The 23626-nt window shown below is 40.8% G+C and overlaps 2 protein-coding genes across 2 annotated transcripts; one reads left to right on the top strand and one right to left on the bottom strand.

Moving 5' to 3' along the window:
• Window positions 1-868: 868 nt before the first annotated feature.
• gjc4b (gap junction protein gamma 4b) lies at window positions 869-8652 on the top strand. Its single transcript, XM_041057832.1, has 3 exons — window positions 869-1034; window positions 5825-7004; window positions 7116-8652. The coding sequence occupies exons 2-3, from the start codon at window positions 5858-5860 to the stop codon at window positions 7127-7129; spliced, it is 1161 nt and encodes a 386-aa protein (XP_040913766.1). The 5' UTR covers window positions 869-1034; window positions 5825-5857; the 3' UTR covers window positions 7130-8652.
• A 1603-nt stretch (window positions 8653-10255) lies between these two features.
• Window positions 10256-23044, bottom strand: LOC121194341 (lactase-phlorizin hydrolase-like). The gene is made up of 17 exons (XM_041057179.1): window positions 22250-23044; window positions 21780-21850; window positions 18305-18382; window positions 18119-18212; window positions 17221-17305; window positions 16442-17114; window positions 15703-16351; window positions 13934-15484; window positions 13562-13830; window positions 13162-13452; window positions 12872-13070; window positions 12184-12386; window positions 11929-12035; window positions 11578-11709; window positions 11151-11374; window positions 10785-11021; window positions 10256-10467 (listed from the first exon to the last, which is right to left on the bottom strand). The coding sequence occupies exons 1-17, from the start codon at window positions 22866-22868 to the stop codon at window positions 10256-10258; spliced, it is 5694 nt and encodes a 1897-aa protein (XP_040913113.1). The 5' UTR covers window positions 22869-23044.
• Window positions 23045-23626: the final 582 nt, after the last annotated feature.

Here is a 23626-nt window from a genome sequence, read left to right as displayed (position 1 = left end):
AGTGCAGATGGCAGATACCACACAGTTTTCTCACAATAAGGAGTCCATATAGTGCTGAGTTCAGAGAACTGACTATTCATTTTGTGATTCATGACACTAGCTGCTCCAGACCCCTTTTATTCCTGATGTGGGATATAAATCCTGGTTTAAAGTAGTGAACCCTCCCTGTTGTCTTCTAGTAGCATCATGAAGTGTAGGATGCAGCTTCAAAGACATGCTATAAGTGGGGGGTGGGGGGCTGAGGAAATGCAAGTGCTGCTCTTGCCACATAAAGTGTGACATGGAGGAAGGAGCCTTGTGATGGCAACAACTTCCGAACATCTGCATCGGCAGAAAGAGGGGCACCCACTATCAGCAGGCTGTGTGCTGTTCCACATATCTCCAACAGAAACAAAGGTTAAATAGAGGGTGACACAGCTGCTGCTATCTTCACCTGCTGCTCTGAGCTATGTGAGCTAGATAACACTTGCAGGTTATAACATGAAGCGCAAGTGAGTTTTAGGTTTGCACTGTTGGTAACAATTCAAACACTTTCCACTGTTTGAAAGTAGATGTATATTTCAAGCACCAAACACAATGCGTTTCCAATATCTTTATATATACATTTTTCACTATAGATGGGACATATGTTGTTTGCTTTGTGACTTCTTGTGCTGTCAGAGATTTCAGTGACTCTGGATGATTCCCAGTCTCTGAGTCCAGGGTAAAGTTGTAATCGACAGACGAAGCAAGGATTGCATCAGGAATGCTGGCAGTGGATCGTTTTCCTCCACTCTGCGTAGACAGGGGGTGGGGTGCCCGGCTGAAAACTGGGAGGAGAAAAAGGGGGGGATTTGGGAATATTCTTTGTCCTCAGCCCGCAGTAGGCTGCTGCACATAACCGGAGAAGGACACAGGCTCCTTATAGGAAAAAAAAACCTGGATGGCTTGATAGTAGAGCGGGAGGGCTTTCTTTTACTAAAGAGAAAACGAAGGAAAAGCTCTCGAAATAAACAGCAACTTCAACAACAGAGGACCTACAATCTGGACAGAAGGTAACAACACACACGCACACAGCCTGGCTGGTAACGCAGACGCGGCAGCATCACGTAGCCTGTTAGCTTTCGCTAACAATGGTGCTTTAGCTCAAGTTTTATCTCTAACTTTGGTGCCGGATGTACCGTGGGTTGTTTTTTTAAAAGCTGGTACCAGCGTAACTCCAGCGTTTTAACGAAAGCCCTGTTCTCTAAACCATCGTCGGCGGGTGTATTGTTTGAACGCTAACTTTTAAGTTTACGCGCACTGGCAGGAGACAGCACCAAATAAAGCTCGCAAATTGGTCGCATTGTGCGCAATTGTCGGTGATTTACGATACACGGGAGCAGATATTGTTGCCGCTAGCACCGCATACCGCTATAATTCTGCTGGCGGGTCAAATATTTAGGTAATTTTAAAGGGAAGCCTTGACTATGGCGACTGGATTTGGTGATGGAGGAACGCGCAGCGACCGTGTCTTGTGTTTTTTCTTTCCCCCTCCTTAAAGTTGTCCCCGCCCGTCTTCAAAATCTCGTATTCCGGAGAATATACGTATTAATATATTGAAGTGTTATCCCGTAGTTACTTTGTCCAGACGGTGGTGTGGTGTAACCGTGTGCATCGTTAGCTTCGTTAACCATCGATATATGTTTGTGGGAACATGTGGAGCCTCGCGCTGTCCTCCCGTTAGCCACGAGGAGGATTTTTTTCCTTAAGCTCCCTGAAAATAGGATTGGTTTTTTATTTGACATCATAGTGTTTAATCAGTTTGTGTGCCATAACAGAACAAGGCCTAAACCCACTCTGCACAGTCAGACTGATCAACTTGTGTATTTATTTTTTTTTTATGGTATATTGTGCATGACCCCCCCCCCCCCCCCCCCCCCCCCCGGTTTTACCAACACTGGTCAGCTGAATTCATTCCTCAGTCTGATTCATATCCCAGTTTTTTGGGGGGGCTTTTTCCTCTCCAGGCACAGGGCCTCTCAGATTTAGGGCTTTGGGATATAGGAGGGATAACCATATCTAGCCTCCCAGATGTGAGAGCCACAAAAGCCTCTCTGTTCAGCAGGGCTCGGCCTGTGCTGGAACTTTGCTGCTTTACTTCGTTCTTTATTCGGAAGCAGGCTGTTTTTTTTTCTTCTTTGAAGTGCTACAGATGGGCCGAGGCTGTAGAGTTGATTGGAAAGATATCAAATGTTTTATTATATGTGTATCTTATCAATACTGGGCTAAGACCAGCATTTGGGAATTATCAAGCTTCAAGATATCAACAACAAAGATGCTCTTCAAAATGAAGTTTAAGATGTTTTTTTGGGTAGTTTTATAGTGTCAGACTGATAAATCCACCAGGCCGATATCAGCTTATTGCCGATATATTGACACTGATGGAGGAGTAGGTCATAATATAACAAGAAAGCACAGTACCAATATGTAGTGTCTACATATTGGTTTTTATAACCAAATTTAAGGGATCCTTCTAAAAATGCTTAATGTTAAAAGGCATCAGTCAGAGTATAGCAGTTATTTAATAGAATTGCCAGGGTCTGATGTATGCTTGTCCACTTGAGTTATATTAAGAGGTTCTTCCAGCCAAACATCTTCTCACCTTATTGTGTTCAGCTATCTCACAGAAAAGAAACAACACTGACTGATAAGTTGACAAAACTAACCTTATATTTTGATATAAAGTTATTTGTTTGACCACAGTATATACACACATATGCATAAAGTCTGCTCCTTATTTAAGTGGGCCACTGAGAAAGCTGAAATGTGAACTATTGCTACCAATTTTGTTGAGTCGTCAGTGCAGTTCCTCTGTGACAACTCCTGTTTAAACAGACTTGTGTTTGTATTGTTAGCAAGACAGTTGCTCCTAGGAGGAATGAAACTGGACAGCAGCGCGTAAACAACAGGTTCGTCCATGTGTCAGTCTAACAACGCTTGACTATAGAAATGATTAAAAAAAATCTTTTATCCAAGAGTTATAGATCACAGTTGTAAGTTTAGATTCTTGTTGCAAAGTGTGTGATTTGCTGTCTCTGTGCAGTGGTGGACAGTTTTTAGCAAGTCAGACACTCACAGACTCTTGAATATGGGGCAGTTGTTTTCTATGGACATGGATGTCAGCTCTGACAGTAGCTTGGGGCAACTCCTAACTGCAATTACAAGCAGCGGGGTCTGCTGCTAGGAAGACTGACAGGAACAAAACATGGCTAGCATTTTATCCAACAGAGGGCGGAATGTAACTGATGAGATAAAGGTTTGTGGTGGCTCACAAATTTTGATTTCCCATCTATAATCTAGTTGGTGCTAAATGTTTCTCCATATGCATTTTCAGCTTCAAACCACAGGCCTCCACTGAGAAGAGTTTAGCTGGGCGTTTTTTTTGTCGGTTCTTGATCTTGTTGTGACAGTAAAGATGTCATACTGCCATTCAATAGTGCATGATGTAGATATGTTAAGGCAGCTATGAAGATACCACAGATGAGTGATTGTCAGTGGCAGCCACTGTGAGCAGTAAATAGACAAGCATCATATTTAGTAGTGAATGAACTTAGGCAACTATGAAAAAGAGATTTGTTCAGAAAAGTACAGAATTTAGTTTCTGTGCATGCTAACATCACTGATAAAGACAGTAAATCAACAGGACAGACCTCTTCAAAGAGTCTGATAGTGCAGCCACTCGGTCAGTCATGAAAGTGAGTTCTTATCCAAGTCTCCCTTAAAGAAGATCATTCATCAAATTGTTCTTTGTATCAGAGTTGCTGCTACACAATGGAAACTTGTGTGCTTCACTCTCTTTGTTTATCAAGGGATAGTTTCCTCCTTAACATCAGATGCAACATTCATACAGTTCATTCATCTGTTCACACGTGGGAGTTGCCCAATACAAACAGCTCTTATGAAGCATCCCTGCTGGAGCACGTTCGAGGTGATGTATCATCTTTAAAGGTGTCTCAGTGGGCGTTTGTTATGGGATCTTTGAGCAGCACCGAGTGTTCAGTTCATTTTAGAGAGAGGAGGAAGCCATGACAGTTGTCTTACAGTGTGAACAAAAAATCTAAGGACTCTTCTTTGGATGTGGGTGAAAAACTGTTCTTAGAGCTGGTGTAGATCTTAAGAGTCTTCACTGGTGTGCTTTAATGGAATTTGACTTGACTATTGATTTTCTGTGTCATTTATGGTTGATGATCAAATGAATTATATGCAGCTCTACTGCTAATAGAGCTTTTTTTTTTTTTTTTGTTCCTATACTAGAATTGATAATGATCAGTCTATTGGTTGAACCCTTAATATTGAAACTAGGTTCACTAAATCAGTTTTAAGCTTTGTTTGTGTCTGTGGACTCTATTTGTATGTAAGAGGAACCATTGTTGCTTCAGGTTTTTAGATGCCCTGGATATAGTATTGCAGTTCCCTGGGGTGTTAGCTGTGCAGGAATAATGAGAGATTAAAGGGTTCTACCATACTATGTAAAATATGTTGTTATGTGTCCAGTCACATGCCACGGACGGCCAAGATTTCCTGATTCTTTACTATCAGCTCTTTGATATCTGCCTAACTTTGTCACAGACTTTGAGGCTGGTTGCTTCAGGCCAGTATCAAGGACAAACGGCAGCCTGCAGAATTAAAAATTTACGATGTTTTACACACTCAAGATCAGTTTTAACCCTGTCCAACAACAACAAAACAGGCTAGAAGACATGTAGCTTGGTGTTCTAAGTCATGAAATGAAAATAGTGTAATAAGTCAATAAGAAAAAGTGAGGGATGGGAAGCTTTTTTACAATAAACACTTACAATAAACACTCTTTATTGTTGTTTAGCTGCTTGCTACGAGCACGGTAGTATAGGTAGAGTTTATAGAAGTGGATAATTGCTCAGCAGAAGTTATGAGATTAGTCTCAGATGGTGCAAACCACACAAGCTCTTCATTGCCTCTGTCGTGTTTTCACAGTCAGCTCTGTACTTTGTCTGTGCAGTTCCACTCAGATTTATTCAACCGCGACTCAGCATGAATGTGACTTTGGTTCAGTGTGTGGCAAAATCTTCAGGTGAGATTAGAATGATCATACACAGCGACTGCAGCATTTAACATGTGGTGAGCAATGGAAAGACAGCCTTGAGCGATGTTTAGTCATTAGAACCAATCACTGAACAATAACTTTACTATTTTGAAATTATGGGGAATAGAGTGACGGTCCTTCTTCAGGTTATTAGTTTAGATTATAGAAAACAAGGCTGCATATTTTCTGGTGCTTTCATACATTTGGCTACAGTTTCTAAAACATTGTTTTTGTCACTGACTTCATAATCTTTTCCTTGTATCAGTGCGGTATGACTCATGCACGCTGCATATTGTTTTGCTAGAGCATGTCTTCACCTCTCAGTCTTTAGGTTAATGTTGTTGTGGTTAAGTGAACTGGTGATAGCATCTAGTGAGACCTTCTCAGTAGATGAGTGTGTCCGGGGCTGGTTTGAGAAGTCTCTGCCATGTAACAGTGACACAGTAGCTCCATCTTGTGGCACTCTGGTGCAATAACACAGGGAGTGAGGATGAGCAGTTTTAAAATGTGATGCATCAAAATTAATGAACTATAAAACTAAACTGTTTTAGCCCTTTTCTTTGGTTTGCTTACATTTCTATCCTTCATGTGGCACAGGCATATTGATTTGTATTAACGACAACGTGTTTTGTTGTTGCAACTAAATGTTTTCATTGATGACTAAATATTACCTTTAACATGCTGTCTTGTATTGTCGGTAAAAATGACAATTGAGTACAACTGCTGTCTCTTTCTGCACAGGTTTAAGAGGCTCCTTCCTGTTTCAGAGGCAAAATGAGCTGGAGCTTCCTGACACGTCTGTTGGATGAGATTTCCAATCACTCCACCTTCGTGGGCAAAATCTGGCTCACCCTCCTCATCGTCTTCCGCATTGTGCTGACAGCGGTCGGGGGCGAGTCAATCTACTATGATGAACAGAGTAAATTTGTGTGTAACACACAGCAACCTGGTTGTGAGAATGTGTGCTATGATGCATTTGCGCCACTGTCGCACATTCGCTTCTGGGTGTTTCAGGTGATTATGATCACCACCCCTACCATCATGTACCTTGGCTTTGCTATGCATAAGATCGCCCGCATGGAGGACGATGACTACCGGCCCCGGGGCAGGAAGAGGATGCCCATAGTGAGCCGCGGTGCCAACCGGGACTACGAGGAAGCAGAGGACAATGGGGAGGAGGACCCCATGATCTTGGAGGAGATTGAGCCTGAAAAGGAAAAGGAAGTTGTGGAGAAGCCCAGCAAAAAGCATGATGGACGCCGTCGCATCAAGAGAGATGGCCTGATGAAGGTTTACGTGTTTCAGCTGCTATCACGTGCCATCTTTGAGGTCTCGTTCCTGTTTGGACAGTATATCCTTTATGGTCTGGAAGTGGCACCATCGTATGTATGCACACGCTCTCCGTGCCCGCACACAGTGGATTGCTTTGTCTCACGCCCTACAGAGAAAACAATCTTCCTGCTCATCATGTATGCCGTCAGCGCCTTGTGTCTGCTCTTCACTGTGTTAGAGATCCTCCATCTCGGCATCAGTGGTATCCGTGACTGCTTTTGCGCACCACGATCTCGACCTCCCACTCCGCGTCATCCAGCACTGGCCAGCCAGAGGTCCTCCATCTGTCGCCAGCCCTCTGCGCCTCCAGGCTACCATACAGCTCTGAAGAAGGACCCAACAGGAAAAATGGGCTTTAGGGACAACCTGGGAGACTCAGGCCGTGAGTCATTTGGGGACGAGGCTTCGTCACGGGAGCTGGAGAGGCTGCGCAGACACCTAAAACTGGCCCAGCAGCATCTGGATATGGCTTACCAGAATGAGGAAAACAGCCCGTCGCGCAGCAGCAGCCCAGAGTCCAATGGCACTGCAGTTGAGCAGAACAGACTAAACTTCGCCCAGGAGAAACAGAGCAGTACGTGTGAGAAAGGTGAGCCCTCTACCTTTTCATCCTTTCATAGGTTCATTATTTTTCTTTCTGTGATGGCTTTTATCTTTTATGTCACTGCTTTGCTAACACTGACTTCTTCTTTGTTCACAGGCCTCCGTGCCTAGGTTGGTATCATCTGAACAGTTCACGTTAGGAGCAGTGAGCGCACATAAGGGAATCAAACAGGGAGTGTGTGTATGCGTGCGTGTGTGTGTTTATGTGTGTATGTTTATGTGTGTGTGTGATGCCATGAATTTTGCTTGATGTGGATGAAGTCAGCTCAAGCCTTCCAGTGTTACGGCCAGCCTTGGTCGAACATAGTCAAACTAGGAGGAGAATGGTCGTCTCAACTCAGCAATATTTGAGACACCAGCCTGTCTGAAGATCCAAAGTGCTTACAAACTACCGTTGTGCTACAAGAACGGTTAAGGTTAACTCGTACTTCTCCCTCAGGGCAGCTATTCCTTTTATTATTTTTATTACGAGTCTTAGAGCTATTAGTCCTTTGTAAGAGTTTGTTCTCTGTTGGAAGTTCACAGTGAGTGCATCTCAAGTTCGCCTTAGACCTAAACTGGAACTCCACATTATGGCATTTTGTTAAGGTAAGGCCAAGCCAGTTGTAGTGCAAGAAAAACAAAAAAACAACACGTTTAAACTGTTTAAGAGTTGAGTCTTGTGTTTTGTGAGGAACGGAATCAGTGAGCGAGTGCTTGTAGATGCAAACAAAAGGTTAATGGACATGGCACCACTCATAAAAGAAAGGTACTGGAGTTATTGTCATGCTGATGAAGACTTTTCGAGGTGTTTTCATACAAAGGTTTCTTTCAAGTGTGTCACATTTTTTTCCCCGTAATGTTGGCACTGCACCAGTCAACATTCCTAAGTCTGGTGCCTGGTATAGTAACTGGAACACACTTGGGATTGCCTTTGTCCAAAGGTATAAACAAACCTGGGTAATGCTTGAAAAACATGTAACTCTTGATATTGTCTTGTATTGTTTTAAACTTGTATTTGATACAGTTCTTTATTTTTGTATTAGTTTAGAGTATTGTGATATTGAAAAGAGGCTCGTCACTGTGGCCAACTCTTTCTTTTTCTTTCTTTTTTTTTCTTTTTTCCCTTTTCAATGAATGACATTCACGGCAGTCTTAGCTCCCCAAAGCCTGATTCAATCCACGGACTTGCACGTTCTGAAAATGGTTCAGCTGAAACATTTTTAACACTAGATAACCTTCATCTTATTTTAATAGGTACTCGTCATCTTTGACCACCGTGTTTCCTTTTTCAGTATGAGCCCAATTTTCTTTTTACACCAAACTGTATCTGTTGGTTAAATAAGGGATAATACTATATGTCCTGTTATTGTTCCATGTCTGAAAGTGCTAATTTTTGGAGTAGTAGTATGACTGCTCCAGAGTGTCAGTGAGGATTGTAAATGATATAATCATTTCAATGTGAATTCAGTGGATTGAATGCACTCTAAGATGCCATCTTTTGTATTCTGAATCATACCCACAGTGCCATTAGTGCTAACTCAAATATTGTCATCTCAAGTTATTTTTGAGCAATGCTTTTTGTACTTTTTTATACTTTTTGTATTGATAGTACTTTGTGGCTAGTTTTTAAAATACATTTTTTTTCCAAATGGCCTCAGTCTTGTTTTGTTACCTGCTTGGAAACTGTCCGTGTCCAACCCCAGTTGGACATGGACTTGCATACTGTAATACCTTACTAACCTCTGCTCTTACTTATAGTGGTTGTTGCTGTGTAAGTGAACATCTGACAATCTTGGTCGCATTTCGAGTTTTTCAAACCTAAACAGGTAATTTAAAGGATTTAATAAACAGCTCTTATAGTTAAGTTGCAGGAAATTAATAATTGAGATTCAGATTTCTCACTTTACAGTTCAGCCACCATTAACACTAACTGCTGAGGAGAGAGTTCAGAGACACCAGAGGGGGGAAAAAAGTACAGTTAATGTTATCACTTCATCAGGGCTGCTGCAGCATTGATTATCACATTTTTTGTACTTCTACACAAATGTGAGTCATATTTACTCTCAGACAGACAGGAAACATAGCTGACAAGCTTTGCACATGTTCTTGCAGGTACAGGATGTGTGGTGGTGAAATGGTTTATAACTTGCTGCTGTGATTTGATCGCTCCAGTTAGTCAGAGAAACTGCAACCTTCTTTCTGGCATCGCAGCCTGGGAACTATGATAGTGTTTCCTTCAGAAGATGTTGAAAGATTTGATCTAAAGTCTGAATCTCAGCTATTAAGCATGACAGCAGTGTTAATACTAAACCACAGTTGCAGTTTAAATTATGGCCTCTGAGGGCACAAATACAAGGTGTAGCTGACCATGTGAATTTGTCTTAAACCACAGCCAAGCTAAAGAAAACACTGACACCAAACTGATGATAAGCAGCAGAAAACAGCCATTATTGAGCAACAGATGTCTCACTTCTGCAACTCACATTCCTGCATTTCATATATGGTGCAATATCTTTTATTTCACAATGTAACTGCAGATGATGCTTATCACATACTTAGAGAAACTGTATCTAACAATACAAACTTTATTTAGTGATATTTTTGATGAGTTTATGTTGGAATTAATACAGTTCCCCTCCAAAACAAATGTGTCTTATGTAAAACCCCATCCCTGCCGAAAGTACAGTGGTTGTGCTTCTTCTGGTTGCCAGATGTTCTCACATGGGGGTTGGAAAGTTAAGGAGCCAATAAAGGAACCTACCATATCTATGCACTGCATATCTGGTAAAATACTTGTGGCAAATTTGCAACCCACCAGCCACTGGTAGAATAAATTTTGTGTTTTTTGTTTTTTGTTTGAGTGTAGGTCTGCTGCTGCAACCAGGAAGCCTTTGGTGTTTTTTTTAAACCTCATAAATTATTTAATTAACTCACAGATGTGCAATGATGAACTCATGGAACACCTTCGGAATACAGGAAGGAGAGTTACCATAAAAACAAACCCACTCAGGTTTTATGAGATTCAGTGTGTTATTGGAGATAAGTTTTACCAGTAAAATTAACCATGTTCTTAGGAAAGGATTTCAGATGTTTAAAGCCCGCAATTAATGTCTAAAACACATTTTACCTTCAACTTTATTAACATGCAGTAAATTTTATAAAACAATGTTTATCTGAAGACTCAGACACAGCTCAGGCATTTACTGATACATTTAGATGTGTGTCGGGCTTCCGTACAACTCTGCATGATTGGAATTAAAATTTTCTTTCCATGTATAAAGTTTCTATATTCTGTTTTTTCTTGGATTGTCTTCTTGTTATAAAGAGGCAAAAGAATGAACAAATAACTCCAAACATTGCAACTATCAGTAGAGCAAATGTGGTGTTAAGTCCGGTCTCAGCGTCGCTGGTAGAGAGCTTCATACCCAGGAATCTCACAGTGTCATCGCTGATCGGTGCACTTGTTCCTGTAGAAAAGACACCAAGATAAGAATAATTTGACATTTTAATGGTGTGGGCGGGGGGACAAAACAAAACATGCAGATTTTCTTTAGTGCAGTGAGTTAGATGAGAAGATCAATACCACTCTTCTGTTGTTCCATCAAATATGAAGCCACAGCCAGTAGCATAAAGACAGAGAACATGAGAAAACAGCTAGCCTGGCTCTGTCCAAAGCTAACAGAACCCACACTAATATGTCACACTGTTCCCTCAGGCCTTGACAATCAAAGTATATCACAATACATTATACTGTAGGTATTAGAGTAGCTCTACATCTTTTTACCTTCAGGGACAGGGTTCAAACACTCATGGGGCCCTGAGGTGGGATCAGGGAATCCGTTGCAGTTGATGATGGTAGAGTAGAGGGAAACGGAGGTCTTGGCCACTCGAGGAAGTTTAGGGTCTGATCGATTGACGTAGAAAAGGCCAAATCTCTCTGAAAAACCAGTGGCCCATTCGAGGTTGTCCATCAGCGACCAAGCTGTGTAACCACGGATATCCACATCATCTAGCAAGTAAGCTGGAAGGAGAAAATGAACACCTTTGGGTATGCAAATTCACTTTACTCTTTACTCTCAAATTGTTGGTCATTGTCTCTCTCTGCTTGATCTGGTCCTAAATATATTCCATGAAAGTTGTAGTCTGATACCTTTCAGCACCTGATTGATGTACTTTTCATAGTAGTAGCTCCTGTGAATATCATTTAGGTCAATAGGCCCCCGTCCTGAGATGCCATTCTCTGTGATTATAATAGGTGGATTTCCATACTCCTCCTTAATAAAGTTTAAAATCCTCCGGAAACCAAATGGTGAGACCTTCAGCCATGATGAGCCTGAATCCAGCCAGGCACGATCAGCAATTGTCCCTGCACCCCTGTGAAGATCAAATCAGGAAAATGATTTCAGTTCCCACTATACCAAAGTTCAAATAATGCAAACAACAAAGTAGGAAAATCTCTTTTAGTATTATTTATGGGCTAAATAAATTGGACTATTTTACAAACTGAAGTCATGAACTAGCCCGTGAATACAACACAGGGTTACTGTACTGTGAGTATATTGTTGGTACTTGCTTACCTGTCAGCATCATAATGTTGAAGGTTTCCATAATCCACAGGGAATGCCAGGACAGTGGTGTAATGGTTGAACCCAAAAAAATCATAGGTACCCTTAATCCTCTTAATCTCCTCAGGAGAAAACTCAGGCAGCCTATAGAAAATGAAGTGAAATAGCTGAATTAACCTGATGATTGTAAAAGCAAATTCACATTGCTAATTACAGGAACTTCCTAATTTGTTTTAAAGGCAGTGCACACACAGTAAAAACTTATTTATAAAATCATAATAAAGTTATTTATCACATTATGTTATGAATTACAAAATTTTCCATTATTTCTCTTTCAGGATTTAACGCTAGTTTTCATCATACCGAGATTTTGGCAGACCAGCAGCTAAGCTTCGCTCTTGAATGATTGTTTTCATCATGTCGCTGTAGTCTCCATTAAATATGGGATGGGCAAACCAGCCAATATAGAACTGCATAAAGAGAGACATAACAGTTATTAGAGACTCCAAAAATTGCCATACATGTCCATGGTAAAATATGGAAAGGATGTACAAGCAGAAGAAGAGTGCAAATTATAAGACCTGTAGAACTTTGTATGAGTTTTTTTTTTTATTGTACCTGCACCACACGCCTTGCAGCATCAATGTCCTCCTGTTTATAGGGATTTCTGGGTTCTGACCAGTCAGAGTTGATGGTGATGGAGATAATTCCTTTCTGTTCGGCCCGGTATTTGTCATTGTAGAGGTGCCAAGTTTCAGCATGAGCTTTAAGTAGGTTGTGACCCACAATGTAGGGCAGAGTGCCTGGTCGGAAACTGATCCCTGGACACACGTAGAGTAATAGCCACATTTGCAGGTTTTTTTGATATATGACCTTTGTCATTGTGGTTTAGAAAGGTCTAGAAAGATTAAGGACTGGTTTACTGAAAACAGATTCTGTTTCAAAACACACAGATTCTGATCTTTAACTTGGCCACAGTTTGTTTCCTCAAAGGTGCTATATGAAAGTATATTATTGTATAACGTTCAAAATTAACTAAGCCGATCAACAGAATGTGAAGAAATTGACATGTCGGACATCTATGTATTATGTTGCAGAGATGTCTACTGAGGTTAGCATGCTAACCAGCTAGACCTCTAATGGTCCTGTCACTCTTGAGCCACTTACATTACAACAAAATCATGAATGACAGTGCAGTACTGTTTTGATAAAATTCTACTTTTTCACTTGTTTTTCAAACAAAACAAACAAGCATACATTGGTGTGAAGTAGAGTGTAAGGTGGAGAGCATTACATAAAGGCATACCTGGGGCAGCCGCTCCATAGCCATGGCCTATGTTGGCTATATTGTACGGCTCATTAATGGTGATCCAAAATTTCACTTTGTGGCCAAGACGGCTAAAGATTAGGTCAGCATAATCTCTGAATTTGAAAATAATCGTCTCATTCTCCCAGCCCCCAATATCCTGCAGAGCTTGTGGAAGGTCCCAGTGGTAGAGAGTGACCTGACAGCAAAGGAAACGTTGTTTAGATTTTTACAGAATTTTCCAACTTTTCTGTTGCAAACATTTATTCTGAGATACTGCTAAGAATTACATAGGGTTGGATGTTTGCAGCAAGCAGTGCATCCACCAGTCTGTGATAGTAGTTGAGGCCAGGCTCATTGATGTACTTGGTGGTTCCATCTGGGAGCACCCTCGGCCAGGATATGGAGAAACGATAATGGGTCACCTTAAGTTGCTTCAATATAGCAACATCTTCCTCTACTTTATTGTAACTGTCACAGGCTATGTCCCCATCATCATCATTAAACACTCTGAGAGGAGTGTGAGCAAACTTGTCCCAGATACTGAGACCTTTTCCATCTGCTCTCCATCCACCTTCAATCTGGAAACAGTAAATGTAAAACAGATTGTAGTAAACAAAAACAGAGTAAGGACAATGTGTGCAATTCCATCACCAAGCGTTAATGAATGGGCTTTGTTTAAACGTTTACCTGGTATGATGCTGTTGCAGTACTCCAAATGAAATCTTTGTGGAAATGTCCATATAGCATCTTCTCATCATCTGGTGTAGGGAAACCATTGTCCTTTATGACTTGGTAGTAGAAATGAGCTGAGTACTTGGGTGTCCTTGGGCGGTTCGGATTGGTGAAGTCCACGTGGTGCAGCCCAAATCCAACATTGTACCCATTAAGCCACTCAAAAGAATCCATGAGAGATGTTGCTATGTATCCTTTCACATTCACACCATCAAGGTCATACGCTGTTATCAAAATACACACACACTAAAGTAAATAATCTAAAAATCTAAACAGTAATGACAATCATTAATATTTATCTTAAAAAAACTGTTTATGTTAGTGCACCTTTTAGAGTCTCATCAATGTAGGTCTTGTAATAAAATACTCTGGCAGGGTCATTCCAAGTTGTCATTGATTCTGTAGCTACACCATTCTCAGTAATGTAAATCTCTGGATCTCCATACTCCTCTTTGATCCAGTTGAGGAGTCTTCTCAAGCCCCATGCTACAGCTCTCTGGTTACTGATGGCTGTACTTGGTGAATCACCTTCCACTGCTTCTGACAAATCTCTGTCATACTGATAAGACTGAGGGGTAAGCCGAGCTGTAACATGGCTCGCTACCTTTGTAGTGTAGTGATTTACACAGAACATGTCAGCAGTTCCCCTGATGAACTTCTTTTCTTCTTCAGTGAAGGAAGGTAGTCTTGATTCTGAAAGACCTTGGAGTTCACTTTTGTTTCCAACTTGCCACTTCATTGCATCAGGATAGTCACCGTTCTTGAAAATAGGGTGTGCAAACCAACCCAGCTGGAACTGCAGAGCACGGTCTGCAGCCACCACTTCTCTGGGAATATTAACATCTTTAGGTTCAATCCAATCAGAATTGAGGGCAATGGATACTAGGCCACCTTGGGATTTGCGATACTTATCATCATATGTGTGGTAGGCCTTGGCGTGAGCTTTTATCAGGTTGTGTGCAACTCTGTATGGTGCAATTCCTGGATTTTTAACATTTGGTGGAATCTTTCCAAGCCCATATCCTGACCATGCAATTGTGTGAGGCTGGTTGAAGGTCATCCAAAATTTCACTCTGTCTCCAAAAGTGGCAAAGCAGAAGTCACTAAAGTCATTAAAAATGTTGATCGTGTCTACATTGTCCCATCCACCGAGGTTTTGCAAAGCTTGTGGGAGGTCCCACTGATAGAGTGTCACCATGGGGGTAATGTTAGATGCTAAGAGGCCGTCAATGAGTCTGTTGTAATAGTCAACACCTTTCTGGTTCAGGGAGGTACGCCGACCATCAGGAAAGATCCTGGACCAAGACAGAGAGAATCTGTACGATTTCACCCCCAGAGCTCGCAGCATGTAGAAGTCTTCATCAAGTCTGTGGTAGCTGTCACAGGCCACATCTCCACTAGGATTACCAGGGATGCTGCCTGGTTTCTGGGTAAATGTATCCCAAATGCTGGGCCCCTTCCCATCTGCATTCCAGCCACCCTCAATCTGGTAAGCCGATGATGATACTCCCCAAATGAAGCCTTGTGGGAAGGTACCATAGTGGTAGAGCTTTCTCTGAAAATTGGTTTGGGTTGAGAATTTCCTCCAGACATCCTTGGCTTGTGATGGGACTGTGGAAGGTGGCAGTGAGGACATTTTATTTGATTTCATATCTTGCAGTTCTGGTGAATAAGACTGGGTTTTGGAAGCAAAGCCATTTTTCTCAATAACTTGGGAGTAAAAGTAGGCAGACTGCTTTGGAGTCCTGGGTCTGTCAGGGAGGTCGAAGTTGACATGGTGGAGTCCAAAACGTTCACTGTAGCCTTGTGGACCCTCAAACCCATCCATTAGTGACTGGACAGTAAAACGTTGCACACTGACTCCATCCAAATGTATAGCTGTTGAGAGAGTAAAGAGACTGTGCCACTAAAATCATTTAAACCCTCCTATGACAAGTCTAGAAAACTTTAAAAATAGAAAAGAAATACATAATCAGGTTTTTACAGGGTACAAAACACAATAATTTTGTAACTTAAATTACCCATGATTTGTGCAAAAGGTGTACCTGAAAAATTAATAAAAGCAATTACAGTATTGATGTCTCCCAAAACCGTACCTTTCAGGGCCTCATTGATGTAACTCCTCATGTACTCTATTCTGCTGGTGTCATTGAATGTTTCCCCACTGTGTTCAGTAGGCATCCCATTTCCAGTTATGTGGATGGGCACCTTAGTAGTATTCAAGTATTCTGTGGAAATGTAATTCAGAAGCCTTCGGAGACCCCATGGTGTTGAATATATCCATTCAGAAGCTGTAGAGGACCATGATGGGTCCACATGTGCCTGGAAGTCACCGACCCCCTGAGGACCAGGTGTGCAGCCACCATCACTGTTGTTGACCAGCCGGGAGGTATAGTGGTTTAGTCCTAGAAAGTCAGCTGTTCCATGTATCCTCTTTCTCTCTTCAGGAGTGAAAACTGGAAGTCTTGCAGGTTCAGAATGGAGACACACTCTTCTTTTCTCTTCAATCTGATTCTTGAGTGTTGCAGGATAATCTCCATCTACAAATATGGGATGTGCAAACCAGCCCAGCATGAACTGCAGGTAGCGATCTGCAGCTGCTATGTCTTCGGGTCTGATGGGGTCCATGGGCTCAGCCCAGTCAGAGTTCAGTGCAATGCCCACTTTCCCTCCTTGCTTCATTCTGTACTTGTCATTGTAGACATGCCAGGCCTCAGCATGGGACTTGAGCATATTGTGAGTGGCCTGAAATTATTAAAAGAACCTGTAAGATAAATGTATGGAAATGACATGTATTAGCATGTATTTATAATATAGGAATGACATTACTCTCACCTGATAGGAGGCCACTACATAGTCCTTTACTCCAGGGGGATGCTCACCAGTGCCATACCCAGCATGGCTAACCACCCAGGGGCTACTGAATGTGTTCCAGGTCTTGACCCTGTCTCCAAACCTGGAGAAGCAGAAGTCTGCATAATCCTTGAATGCTTCAATAATGGAAGTGTTGGTCCATCCACCATAGTCCTGGAGGGCCTGAGGCAGATCCCAGTGGTAGAGAGTAACAACAGGTTGTATGCCAGATTCAATGAGAGCATTGATCAGCTTGTCATAGTGGAGAACCCCTTTCTCTGAATGGCTGCCTCTGTGGCCTGAGGGGAAAATACGGGCCCAGGAGATGGAAAATTGGTAGGTGTTGACATGAAGGCCTCGCAGAAGGTAGGCATCATAATCCACCTTGTGAAAACTGTCACAAGCTAGATCAGCTGTCTGATTCGCAAAGGCCAGGCCTTCGTGACCAAAACGGTCCCAAATGGTCTCTCCCTTCCCACCTTCTGACCAGCCACCCTCAACCTTAAAGGACTCACTGGAGGTGGCCCACTGAAAGTCAGCAGGGAAGGATTCGATCAGGAAAGCATCTCGTTCTGTTGTTGTCTGGGTCTCAAATTTATCCCACACACTCTGATAACTGTTTCTGAACTCTGTCATCCCTGTATAGTCTGGAATGCTGTCAGTTTTGGAGAAGAGAAGGCCAAAAAAACAAAATAAGCAAACATGAAGAAACTTTGGCATTGCATATGAATTAGTGCATTTTTACCCAGATAAACTCTTACCTGGCTGGGACATCCTGCATTTCCAGCTTACCTAACATGTCATTCGTGTCACATCCCACAATATTCAGGTCATTGTTGTTCAGGACTGTGTGGTGTTCAAGACAGAGTTACTGACAGTTATATGACTGACATGAATTAAATATGCAAGCACTTGAAAAAACTTGATATTAGTTATTTAAGCTGATTTGTTATTGACATTTGTTGTTTTATTTAAGCTGTTTGACTCAACTAAAATCTACAACAAACACATAAATCAGGCACCCACTTTAAACCCGACAGTCTACATCAAATCAATTAACTTTTCGAAAGTCCTCAGCCACAGTGCAATGGTTGGACTATGGACTTAGGCATCCATATGGCTGATTTGGCACATATTTTTACACCAGATTCCATTCCTGTCGCAATTTGGGGTCAGGGGAGCTGTGGGGAACAGTGCTCTACCACTGGAGCTGCAGTCCCCTGCCACTTTCCGCTTGTAATGACAAGCGGAAAGTGGCATTACACAAAATGTATTGATTGTGTAATTAACTGTAATTGTGTATTTAGATGCATGAACTTATAAATAGAAAAACAAGTCCTAAGGCTGTGCTCCACCATGCACATGATTTTTCCTGTAAAACTTTACTGGCCCACAGCAAGAACAGTTTGTACAAATCATTGCCATATGATAACACTTGCAAGAAAATAAACTTTTATGATCATTGTACTATAAAAGTTTACGATATTGCAATTTACAACAGACTAGCCTTGGCTAGCCTCAATCATTATCTTCTTTGGTAATTAAAAACACATTGGTTCAAATAGTGTTGGTTATTGTTTTGACACAACTTTCAATCTTTTAATAGTTGTATTATCAAATTGTGTTACAATTGTGTTGAAAGAACTGTAATGACATTACCTTGCAAGAAATTGCCAAGCAGCTGGAACTGACTATAGGAACAATCTTGAACTGCTATCTTATATAAAAGGATAGGCAAGTTCCCACTGGACATCTGCAACATAACATGCATGTGGTTGTGCTGTAATAGCAGTACAAGATATGAAATGCAAAGTTGAAAGAAACACCTTGTAATGTTTACTGTACCTGTAAGCTCCTCAGCTCCTTTTCAAAGTTTGATGTGGAGGCACAGTTATATTCACTTTGCACTGACAAGAAATCCATCTTTTCCAAACAGGAGACACATAACATTGCGTTATCACACTCTTGTCTTAATGAAAAACAAATTGCTTGTACAGTTAAACAAATTTGAGACTAAATGTTGCAACACACTGTCTCTGTGACTGCTAAATATGGGTAAATAATAAGAATATCCCAGTGGGATGTTACATCGAGTAACAGCAGGCATCAGAGACAGAGCAGGAAAACACTTTGGACACGCCAACAGCCTGTCATTAAACAAATACATTTATGTTTGGGTAATAGGGATTAAAAAAAAAAAAAAACTAGAACTGACTGGCATTAGACTGCGAAAAGAAACCATCTACAACACAAGCAGAAGATACATTTTCACACAGAAAAGACCAAACGGACACAGACCCACTCTTTTGTTCACATAAAATACACTGAAGGGACCTGACCTGACAAGATCTTGTTGTTATGATGTGTGTGTGTATAAGAGGGTAGAGACAGACACGGGCAACAAGTTGGTTACACATGACTTTTAAGCACTTAATGTTCCAAGATTTTGGAAGGCTTACATGAAGGAACAAACTGTGTAGTATAATCTTAAGTATGTGAAATCTAATGAGAATAAAAGATTCTTAAACACAACATGTTTGGTGGATATATGGTGGGGGCATCAGACCAACAGGCTGTTTCTCTTCTGAAAGAACAAAGGAAAGAAACCTGGATCAGAAAGGACACTGGACCTCTCAAGACACAGAATTAGTTCTTTTTAAAGGAATTATAAAAGGTTTAACCTTTCAGTGAAGTACTGATCCAGAGTGCGCTGCCAATTCAACCACAAAAAGTTAAAAAAAAATGCCTATTTTTTCAGTGAGAATTCAAGATTGACATGACATCCACAAAAATTACCGGTATGGTAAAATTTACAGTGCTGAAACCATGTCTTTTAATGCTGATTTATTATTTTCAAATGGGTTTTCATTTTTGCAGAAATAGCAGTAGAACATGGCCTGCACTGTAAAAAGCCCTTCAGTGGTGCTGTCTATAGGAAACTATTTTAAAAAGTATATTTCTTCCAATAACTTAATTCCCTTTTCTTTTTGAATTCATTTAGGTTACACATAAGTAAAAAGTGTGAATATTTTGGTAACTTATTATTATCTATCATAAAATTGATTTTACTGAACGTCACAATAAGTTTTGTTTACAAAACTCCGTTTAAGGATTTATGTCCAAAGTAAAACGTCACGACCGGGTCACGACCAGGTCACGACCCGCCCACATGCAGCAGCAGAGACCTTTTTTCATTGTCACCTGTACCGGACCAGTGCCGTTTATTCGGATTCGTGTGGCGTCTTTGAGGGATACATACACCGCACAACATATGTAAGTAATTATTTACATCACTTAAAGTTAGGTTTTAGCTGAATGAGCACGCATGTGTTGCACTACAAAATGCAAAAGCGTCGCCCGATGTCATCCAGTAACGTTAAGTTTTCCAGTTATCCAGGCGCCATGAGGCCTCACGGAGGGTCTAACATTAGCGTTAATGTCAAACAACTATCGCTAACGTTAACGTAGGATAGGTATATGTGAGATATATTGCCAAATACTGTTTCTACTTAGTTTGTGGACTTTTTCTTTTCGTTTAACGAGTCCAACGTTTTAATTAATCGGCCATTCTTCCTGTGGCAGCAATACCTGGATTTTAGAAGGCAGAGTAATGTCAAAGTAGGAGTAACTGAGCACATTTACACTGACAGTGAAAGTAGAGATGAAGATCAGCTTGATTTTCTTAGTTTCACATGCATATTGGCTTTGAATAAGGTCTTAAATTGTCTTAAGCATGCGATTATTAATATTTCTACGTGTGCTGTGAGGTCTTTTTTTTTTTTAAATGAGTACTTTCTCACTTACTCTGTGTCATCAAAAAACAAGGGCTAATTAAAAAATACTTTGTCAGAGACTATTGTTTTAAATGTGACTGCTATACAAAAACGTATTACCATTATGTATTACTGTACAGTACATGATTAAATTAAATATTCTCAGTAATTGCTGGTTGCAAATGAATTGCAAATGCCTTAACTTAATCTGTAGATATATTTGTTTTTGCCTTGCAGTGACATCAGTTATCCTGATATTTTCATAAATAAACTCTTCTTTCATTTGTTGCTTCCTCAGAAGACCATCAGATCTACTGGGAGGAGCAGTTCATGGAGTAGGTAAACTCTTGGTGGAACTGAGGTAAATGTTTCAGAGGTTTGTTGTTATCTGTTGTGTGTCATTTAGAGGAATTAAGGTATCCAAAACAGAGTTTGTGGGGTGATGGGGTGGGGATGGGGTGTTCAGGAGCTACTGGCTATTGTGTATTATGTCAAATGTTTTAGTAGAATATAGCACAAATTGTACTTAAATGGTGTTCTTGTATGCATTTGTTATCATGTTTTAATACATATGAAAATGTACTGTAATGTTCACTTAAGTTTAAGTCAGTCCTGTTATGTAAATCACTCGGGTCAAGAGTCACTGTATTTTAATGTCAGTGTTAAGAGTATACAGATTGCACTTTGAATTTGTTCTATGCTGCACTTGAAGATGAGGTCAGAAGTTTCTGTAATTTTTTATGTTAAAATGTTTACAACATTTGCAAATTACATTTGGGGCGGTCGTGGTGCAGCAAGTTAAGCGTTCGGCTTTGGACGGAGGGTCGCCAGTTCGATTCCTCGACCAAGCACAATGGATACACGCAATGGATATACCTCTGCAACCATGGTCGTGGTGCCCCTGAGCAAGGCACCAATCCACCCCAGCTCCCCGGGCTCCTCACTACATCTCTAGTGCATGTGCATGCTTGTGTGTGTGTTTCGTTCACTTGGTGTGAGTAAAATGCTGAGAGTAGTTTCCCCAGCTTGAGGGATTAATAAAGGAAAAACTTAACTTATTAAAATTGATTGCAGAAACTTAGTGTATATGTTTGTATATGGCAGCTGTTATACACTAATAAACTTGGAAACGAAGAACTCTTTCGTTATGGCAATGCTAACTAATTATTTCAAGTAGATTGCAGAAATAATTTGTCTAAATTAATGAGAGCAAGTTAATTAATTGAAAGCAAAAATTTAAATTTTTTATTTTAATTAAGTATGATGTGGTCAATATCCTGCTATTTGTCACAATAGTTAAACTCAAATGTTTTGCTTTTTCTTGTAGACTCTACTTCATTTTTTAGCATACAGTAAAATAAGTAATACTGATTTTTACCAACTCAGAATACCAATAAGTTCACTAAACTTGCAAAAAGTAGTTGGAAAATGTTGCCTTAGTTTTTTTGAGTTGAATCTCAGTAACAGTTTTTACAGTGTGTATTATATAATGGAAGACGAAAGTTTAGAGGGTACATATGGATAAGAGGATAGGAGTTGCAGCTTACTGTTGTTGAAGCTTTAATCTGAGATATAACAGCCACATCTCTAGCTCTCAGCCCAATTGACAGACGCCTTCCTGTGAACGTATAAACACAAAGGCACTCTTACAATGTAAATTTAAGGACCATATGCACAAACATGTTTTGGATTTCCACCAGCTGAGACATATAGGCAAAAATAGACCTTTTCCTTTTATTGATCTCACCTGGACTGATTACTGACACAGGCGTGATAATCTACTCATGGAATCTGAGCACACATGTAATCTAATGGGGTGAAGGGTTTCAGTATCAGTTGGCCATAAAGTAATAATTTTTACAAGTGATTCTTAAGACACATTGAAAATGCAGTCTAGAAATGAATATAGTAATGACTTCTTCATATTTTAAATCATCAAGTGGAGCAAAAACATCTTGTTCTGTTTAACTAATCATATCTTTAATTCTCTCATCTTCCACCGCTGGTTTTTACTCACCTTTGTCAGGAAACCTCTGATGGTAGAGCTGGTAAATGTTCCTGTTGAGCTGGAGGATATTTTGCAGAGGTTTGGGAGCAACTGCAGGCTGATCACGCCAACCATCATCCAAGTCACTCAGTGTCACAAACATGCGTGCCAGTGCTCCAAATTCTTTAAAGGCAAACTCTGCATACTGCTGGAACATGTTTACCAGCTCCTGGCTCTCCCAGCCTCCATACCTTGATCTCAGAGAGTCTGGCACTGTGGATCCGTGAAGAACAACCAGAGGCTGAAGGCCCACCTCCAGCAGCTGTCTCAGCAGGGTCTGGTAACAGTTAACCACAGCCTGTTGGGGCTGGCTGGGGAGACCTGTAGGTAGAAGTTGTGCCCATGACAGCAGCACTTTGAAGTGGGTCACCCCTCTGCTCTGGAGATACTCAAAGTACTGTCTAGAGCCTGGAGGTATGGGATGACTGCAGTCAAAGGCATCATTCTCTCCACTGTCTGAGCTTCTCACTGGCTGTTTTGTCAGAGGGCCAGCAAGAAGCATAAAGTCTTCCTGTCCATTCACTCCAGTCTTCCAGCACTCATTCAGACCCAAGACATACAGACATACAACCCACAACAGGTTCTTCATCGTGGCCTGAAAATCATGGACTGATATTATCCATTGATAGCCAAGCTCTTTAAAGCAATAATGTTTTCTTCTTATTGCATCATTACACAAGATTGATATCACATTCAAGTGGAGCAAGATACAGTGTTTTATTGCAGCTGCATGATAGTCAGAAAGACTCTGGACTCACATGTCAAGTAATAACTGCATCCCTCTCTGATATTTATGCTTGAAGAGCATGAAGTGTTCAGTTGCGACATGCATGTAGGTAAAGTGTGAAAGAATTCAGCAGCTGTCAAATGTAGTGACCTAGATTTGAACCCAAAAAATACATCCCAGCAGACCCAACAAATTCTGATTAGTGACAGTCACCAGAAATATTTCTCTTAAGTTCAGATCAACCCAAGTATGAAAAAGCTATCATAGCATCCACCATAAACAAGCAATTAAAAGGTTGTAGAAACATGACTTGAATCTCTGAATGAAAGGTTTAAGACTCTTTAGATTTATCGATCTCTGTGGTTTCTGATTTACTTAGAACTTACCCTGCAAGCAGCTGGAAAACATTGTAGATTTATCTTACCAGGTACAGACTCTTTCTCAATCATCTTTAATTTTGAATTTAGATTTGCATGATTACATGATGAAAATAATTCCAAATAAAATCGGCTGTCATGAATATTGTTTCTGTATTTTTGTAGGGGTCTTTGTGTGTAATCCAATCAAAGTCAAAGCACAACAACAGCTACTACTACTACTACTATCACCAGTAGACCTTG

This window comes from Toxotes jaculatrix, chromosome 15, assembly GCF_017976425.1.
Source record: "Toxotes jaculatrix isolate fToxJac2 chromosome 15, fToxJac2.pri, whole genome shotgun sequence".
Classification (NCBI taxonomy): Eukaryota; Metazoa; Chordata; class Actinopteri; family Toxotidae; genus Toxotes; species Toxotes jaculatrix.
This window is presented reverse-complemented; position numbering and strand designations above follow the sequence as displayed.

Bases quoted from the DNA above. Each gene is read 5' to 3' on its own strand.
- gjc4b (XM_041057832.1), top strand. From the start codon at position 5,858: ATGAGCTGGAGCTTCCTGACACGTCTGTTGGATGAGATTTCCAATCAC.
- LOC121194341 (XM_041057179.1), bottom strand. From the start codon at position 22,868: ATGAAGAACCTGTTGTGGGTTGTATGTCTGTATGTCTTGGGTCTGAAT. The intron at 13,071-13,161 runs GTAATTCTTAGC...CTTTGCTGTCAG, and splicing joins CTGCAAACATCCAACCCTAT to GTCACTCTCTACCACTGGGA. The intron at 11,375-11,577 runs GTAAGCAAGTAC...TGATCTTCACAG, and splicing joins CAACATTATGATGCTGACAG to GGGTGCAGGGACAATTGCTG.